This window comes from Phaethon lepturus, unplaced genomic scaffold (genome assembly GCF_000687285.1).
Source record: "Phaethon lepturus isolate BGI_N335 unplaced genomic scaffold, ASM68728v1 scaffold10246, whole genome shotgun sequence".
Classification (NCBI taxonomy): Eukaryota; Metazoa; Chordata; class Aves; order Phaethontiformes; family Phaethontidae; genus Phaethon; species Phaethon lepturus.
The window spans coordinates 2,786-10,203 of NW_010544077.1; the positions used below are offsets into that span (position 1 = coordinate 2,786).

Genomic DNA, 7,418 nt, shown 5'->3' on the forward strand with positions numbered 1-7,418 from the left:
TTTCAGACTAGGGCTTGGTTCACTAGCATTTCAAAGTCAAGAGACTCTCTGACACCAAGTTTACGCAAGCTGCACAAACCATCATTTAAGCTCTCAGTGGTGAAAACAACCAACCTTTTTATCAGGTAGCCCTGAAAGCAGAAGTCATGGCATGGCAGCCTTCCTGTCCCCTCTGGTAGCTTGAGTTAAGCATCAGGTTTGACTTTGCTACCTTCTTCTAGAGCCAAGACTTTTAATTAGCAATAGAGATTCATGATTTTATGTCCACTGATCTCAGGGTTGATCTATGGAAGACCATGCATGTGCTGAGAACATGCAGTTCACTAGAAATCTAGGCCCTAAATTTTTCATTGATGCCAAACTACATAGCTTCTCTGGCAGCTTGTTCTTTTAGTCACTCATCAGTTGAGGACATATTCTTGTCTTCATCATCAAGCGTATCTTTTAGCTGTTGACGAGCAAACTCTTCAAATACCAGGTCTGCTTCACTGAAATGGAAGAAATACAGGTCTTTCAAAATGTTAGCAATTTTTTTATACCAGCAGACTAAAGGCAACATACAGGAGGAAGAAGAGAAGTCCAGAGCAGACTCTGGTAATGTTTGCTTTGTCTTCAAGGGGATTTGGATCATATTCCCACAGGCACCATCTTCTTTGGTGGTATTCTAGCTAGTATGAAAAGCAGTTGATTGAGCAAATCAGGACACAAACTGAGGAGGTTTTCATTTGTACTGAATCACGTCCATTCCAGCAAAATATTTATCAGCTAGCTGAATAGTTTGCAGCCTGAAGAGGTCTTTGTCTAGAAATAAAATGTGAAACCTTTCCTTATTCCTTCTGTACTAAAATAGGGGCACATGATCAAACCTATAGAGTTCCTGAAACTTAGAGGTACAGAGCATCAGCTGACCACAAACACATCCCTCCCTCCAACTGTGAAGCAAAACATGTTCTCTTAAAATTAGTTTCACATAGTCCGTCATTGCTATTCAACGGATAGCAATAATTTGTCAAGCCACAGTAAATTACTGGCTTTGGATTTAAGCTCATACTCTGGGAACCCTATGGATTTTTGAACAATTTTGAGGAGTTTTAAAAGAGTCAATGCATAACTACAGCTAGAATGCGAAATACCATTAAAAGAAACTTACCCATCCTTCCCTGCAGTCATCAGCATGCAGTAAAGGAGGAAAAAAGACATACCAAGCAGTTAGAACAGTGGATGCTAAAAGCAGCAAAAATTTATAAACTGACAAGACAAAACAATGACAAGCAATAGGATTTGCAGCAATACAAGGAGAATTCCAGAGAAGTCTCAAAACATGCGTACATACACCTGATGAAGCAAAACTTGATCTCCCAAATGGAAAAGCACTCTAGCAGCATTGCCCAAGGCATCAGACAGGCTGAGAAACAAAGACAGATTTTCCCATTTATGCTTGCTAGCGGTCACAGCTGTGAGAGACATCTGTGCACACACTTCTACTCAGAGATGACAGTGCTTGCGTGACATGATGTTAGTCTTAATTGGTCTGTCACTGTAATTTAAGTAGGCAGCTGATGAGAAGACGATGTTCTTGTTCAATAAACATGAAGGTATTAAAAATCAAATGAGGTCAGAATACACAAAGGCCTAGGTGGTCTCTCATTAGACAGTTTATGCACTTGAAGCAATACTCCTGATTTCTTCCTTGCCTAAATATAATCCTGAGAAATTTGGCACTTGTGTTTCTTTAATTGGATCCACCATAACGAATCCAGCTTGCTAGCAGGATTCCTTGGAAGCTGTTTCAGCACGGCCTAAAATAAGTAGAACAGACTGTATTGCAGTGATGAAACAGGGGCAGGGATTTTTTTTTGTTCTCAGTTACTTTAGCTTCAGCAAGTAGCAGTTGCTTCACTGGCTTACTTCTCATGAGTTTAAGTCAGGGAGCAAAGCGCACCTAGGCCATCGTTCTGCAGAAGTCGTCAACAGATCTGGGTTGCTTCAGTGACCGAGTAATGCACTACCTGGAGAATTCCCACCCACAACGCACACTGAAATCAAGGGCAACAAGTGGCAACTAGCACTGCTAGAAAAGTCAGCATTAAAAGTGTGCCAAATGGGGCCACTCTAGCCAAAATGCCACAAAGGATGGCTCATGTAAAGCCATTCATGACGGTGTCTCTCCAGACTCAGAAAGGATGGTTTCCTCTGCTCACAGAACCCAAGATGAAGTCTGGAAAGTCTCAGGGCATGCAGGCTTGATTGAAATGGATTTAAAATTAAATGTTTAGAACTTAAAAAATTTCCAACACATAAAGCATCCTTCTCACTCCATTTTTCCTCCAATTTTTATTCTTTAAATAAGTCTGCTCTCTTGCCCCTCTTTGAAGTACATTCATTACTATGGGAACCATGACATCACTGATGTGGGTGAAGATGAGCGATACCCATCAATGCGGTTTGAAGCCAATTTTACAAAATGGGTTGAGGGGGGAAAATAGGTATAATTTCAGTTGGGTATATACTTTACTCTCAGACAAATGCTTATTGAATCAATACATAGGTAGTGCGGCAGTAGAGTAATGCTTATCACATACCCGAGACGTACAATTATATTCAAAGATGCACTACTTTGACCTTCAGGATGCTATACTGGCATGTAGCTTGCTAAATGCCTACAATTAGCACCCTAGCAGGAGTTGGGTCTACTCCATAGAGTTATCTTGCTGTCCTGGGGTTATTTAACATTATAATATTGAAAAATTCTCAGGAACCTGAAAATGGGTAGACTTTTTTTTAAACTAGCCTCCCAGCAATTGTTTTGAGGGTTGGGATGGGAGGGGGGCTGTGTTCAAGGATCAACAAGGCTCCAGAATGTCATCATACTCCCTGCAGACAGTTTTCTGTAAGCTTTTATTATGCAGCCACAGAAACAATTCCATATAATTAAAGTTGTGGCATACGGTAGTTTTCATTATAAGCTTGCTTTTAACGTCTCTTAACTTGGGGGGGCGGGAAGTAGGCTGTGCTATTTTTTAAGACATTAAAGTGCTTTAAAAATTCAATAATTTCTGAAAGTTACAATACCAATACAGGGCAGATGTAGCTTTCATATTACAGGGACAAAGCATTTATGGGTTTCTTGAAACCAGCCTTTTCATGCAAGTTTAACAAGGGAGCAGATAAATGACCATTTGTTGAACAGCAGCCAAAAGAAAGGCCAGTGTCCAAGACATAAGCCCACAAAACGTAAAACATCAGGAGAAGGGCAGGAAAACCCCAGACCAAAGAACTCACGCTGAGACCACAGCCTTGACAAAAACCCAGCAGGAGCTTCTGGGCTAACTGCTGACTGGGAAAGGTCTTGGAAGCATGAAGAGACACAGCCCAGTTTGAATCTATCTTTAAAAGAAAGAGATCTCTATCCATTTTTGTCAACAGGCGGAAAAGACAGATTGACAACGTGACAGGAGCTGCTTTGCCTAAAAATAGCCACCTGTGAACCACATGGGTCCAAAGACAGCTGCAAAACCAGCACACATGAAACACGCAAATGCTGGTCTACAAGAAGTCCAAGACAAGGAAGCTATAAATAAACATGGGAAAGGAAAGGTAGCAAGCCATTCCTTTTCGGTCTCCTCCAGGCACAAAAAAGAAAGCAATCTGCAATAGCTGTGCACTGACAGACCTGCTTTTTACCGAGTGATGAATGCTTCAGATCTGGCTCACAGACAAATAAAAAGGGCAATCTGCTGGGAAATAAAGCTTTGCCCCAGTTTGGCCCTAAAAAAATTAAAAGATGTTCTTGAGAAGCTTATCTTTCCAAGGTTCTCTACACTCAAATCAGCCCTGAGTGATTAAATACACTGATGCTACACCTGTTTTATTTACTTTTGACATAAATAACCTTGACTAGAGAAGGAAAAAGGATATTGCTCCACTGCAAGGAATAAACCATAATATGTGGCATTTTTTAATCCCACTTTAGCTTTGACTCTAAGATGGTTGCTTTGACTTCTTTCCTTTCTCCCAGCTGTGTCTTAAGATGAAGTGAGCAGAGAGGTGCAATAGGCAAACTGGTTACGACTGACTCATCAGTAAAAACAAAAGGGAACAGAAAAAGAAGATAAGGAGTGATCTCAAAATTCCCTGTGCATGCACCCCTGCCTACACCCACTGCAGAGGCTGCCGAACAAGCCAATAGAGAAAAATTCCATCTTGTGCAGCCTTTGAGAGTCTGAACACTGTTTGTTGAAGCTCCATCTCTGCAATTAAACCTTTGATTTGCTCGATTCCAAATTAGATGTCATTTCACTGATGAAACACACCTTATTTCTCAGAGTCAATGAACTCTAAGGTGGTAGAATAAAAATTTAAAAAGCATGAAAGCACAATTGGGAAGAGTGATTAGGCATAAGGCATGGAAAACTAGCAGCCAGTAAAGCCGGAAAGAGTTTTAGTTTACCAGCTTCATAAGGAAGGCTGCTTTATTCTCGTAATGAGCTCAGACACCACATTCCAGCACAGTTTTCAAGTCAGCTATGCAGGCTTCAGAGGAATTTTCTGTTGTGCTACAGTATCTTATTTTAAGAGAAAGCATTTACTTTGAGTTCACCATTTGTAGGTATTTCCCATGGGATACGCCCTTGAAACTACCTGTATTTTTTTTCAATCTGTAAGAAACTCACAATTTCCATCTGTACAAAATACATGAACATATCTGTCTTCTGACAGCAAGCTCCTAGAAGACTTTGATGTAGCAAACAATACGTGGGCTGTGCTTTTGGTAAGAGGGAAGCGATCTGAGAAATATTGCATTCTCCATTTCCCTTGTAAAGTCTTCTGCCCACATCCTTTTCAGCGTACTACATAAAGGAGTATATCAGCCACCCTTTGAAATGCTCTTAGAAGGGAGAACTGACTGACTTCCATTGCTTCTAATATTAAAAATGCTTCTGCCTGAAGCATAAGCAGTAAGAAGCAAGTTGCCCCATTGGTTACCATAAAAGAGTTATGTAAAAAATTCACACAATTCTAAAAATGTAAAATTCTTTACAGTTGCATAAGCCGTTGGATGATCCTTGTTTGCAGTTTTCTCTGTATCTATGAAAGCTCCAGATTTTGCAGCTCCAAGTCGCCCCACCAGCACCTCTGCCCTGCGAGGCTCCCCACAGACACCAGCACCTCTGCCCATGGACACTAGATGTCCCTCACCAGCTACTGCTCCTGGGGCCGCTAGTGCCAGTCCCAGACCCTCACCAAGCTCCTGGGCAGGGGGATTGCTGCAGTAAAGTTTGAGGGAAAGAAATGCTTCGGTAGAAAAGCTACCAGAAGAGACAGAAGACCCTTGCAAGGCAGCTCTCCCACCATGAGTCACCCATTTGAGATAGTGATCAAGCGTGCAGCTATGTCAGTGTTTTGCTGGCCCACAGCATGACAGGGAAAACAGCAGCGTGGGCACAGCTACGCAAAAGCATTTGCTTCACAGCAGCTTTTCCAAGGTGACCAAACCTTATTAGTCCTATGGACCAACCCCGAGAACCCAGTTGCTACCTCACAGACCAGCTGGAGGCTGCTTTGGGCCGCACGCTGCTGTGGGGTGTCCTGTGCTACTCCTCAGCAATGTGGTTGTCTCCCGTGCAGCCACAGCAGAAAGAGGGCGAGAGGGGAATAGGCGTTGTGGATTTGTCCTGAAGGTGCTTCCTAGGCTCACTGCACTGTTCTGTTGGGGGTATAACATGCACAAAAACCTTCTCCTGTGAGCGTGTTCTGTGCCTGTGCTGAGAGGCTCTGCTGGCACAGCTCACAGCAGGGATTTTCCGAGCTAAAATGAGTTTCCTATGGTGCAGTTCTCAAAAGAGGAGTGGAGAAACCTACCTATGCCCACCTCCAGCACATCCATCATTAGCAAACACTCATTCCCGACAGCAACTGAGTGTGGAAAGGATCACCAGTCTCTCTTCTCATCACTTACATTTGATTCCTCCCCAACAACAAGTCACCCCTCTCTAATGCTTCTAGTATAGAACACGGCATCTGTCTTGGGATAACTTTCATAGCCTCCTCTACCTTCTTCCAGCTGTCATGTTCTTAGATATAGCAGCTTTAGGCAAGTTTGGGCCCAAAGAAAAAAAAAGACAGAAAAAGAAAATGTTTGAAGCCCATGCAATTTTGTCTAAACACAGAGGGCAGGACAAGATGACTGATCTGTACCAGTTCCCACATCGAAAAGCTCGCATAATGTTTTGTGTTCAGTAGCTGCTTCAGATGCTGCTTCTGACATAGTGCAAGCACCTTGCAGCTTATGTTCACCATTAGAGAACAGAGCCAGCCAGGGCCCGAGGAAGTGGGAGAACACAGATGCTCAAGACAGCATGCAGTTTTGGCATCCGATCCCAAGCCTCAACATGCCTGAGGAAGGCTAGCTCCTTATGCTGCTTGAAAGCTCCCACACTTCCATTTACTGACGTGGCTCTGAAGACACATTCCCCTCAGATACCCACTGGACATGAAGGCCACACCACAGACACTGTCGCCAATGCCACACCAAGATAACAGGGACTCTAAAATCATGCCCAGTTTTATCATCTCTTAGCTTTGTCTAAAAGTATTTTGCCCCCCCCCCCTTTTTTTTTTTTTTTTTTACAATGCTCATGTGTCTTAGGTGTTTTCTGTGACATTCTCATTTGCTGTATTGGAAACTAGCTGGGAATTTTGGACAGTAGTCATGACATTGAACTGTGCAGCGCTTCCTCAAAACCCTGTGCTTTGAGTTGTGATTCCATAGATGAAAGAAAAAGAGAACATGACCCGTTTCCACCTTCTCTATCTTAGCATTCCTTCCTCTCCTTGTTATTTTGTGCCTTGAAGTTGAGAGATACACACACACAGAGCCGCCTCCATACTGGAGTCTTGCAGACTCTAAAGGATTCTGGTAGAACAAATCACTGTAAGCCTTGCAATGATAAGATTTCATACCAGTCTGTTAATGAAGAAAGGCAAAAACCAGGCATAACTGACCTGCTGGGTTCTTTTCCTCAGGTTTGGGGTGCATGAGACGAAATGGCAGCTCTGTGCCCACTTCACTTTGGGGAGAAGAAAGAATGCATCAGATCTACAGCTCCATCCATGCCTGGTTCAATCCCTTTCCCACCTCAGGCCAGCCCAAGCCCCAAACTCCAGCTTCACTCATTCATTCATCTTTTTCTAATCATAGTTTTCCCCTCAAAAAGAGTTAAACTCCGATTTCTCCACAAACATCGCAGGCATATCCACTTGAATAAACTGAGTGTATTATGTGCTGAATGTACTTGCATGTACACAATATCAGAGATATTTTTGTAATTACTTCATTTTCACAACTGAACACACAGACTTCTTATTTCTATCAGCCTAAGGGATAGTTGTGGGTTTTTTTTAGGGAGGAGGGAAAG

At 42.7% G+C, this 7,418-nt stretch overlaps 1 protein-coding gene across 1 annotated transcript in view; it reads right to left on the reverse strand.

Annotated features, from left to right (window-relative positions):
- Window positions 1–394: 394 nt before the first annotated feature.
- The window catches only part of SAG (S-antigen; retina and pineal gland (arrestin)), a gene marked incomplete at its 5' end in the record, with an annotated part of 12,841 nt that continues 5,817 nt past the window's right edge, over window positions 395–7,418 (reverse strand). The window contains 3 exons of the mRNA XM_010288550.1: window positions 395–488; window positions 1,151–1,160; window positions 7,006–7,070. Of these exons, the coding sequence (XP_010286852.1) occupies window positions 395–488; window positions 1,151–1,160; window positions 7,006–7,070 (169 nt within the window). The remainder of the gene's footprint in view (window positions 489–1,150; window positions 1,161–7,005; window positions 7,071–7,418) is intronic.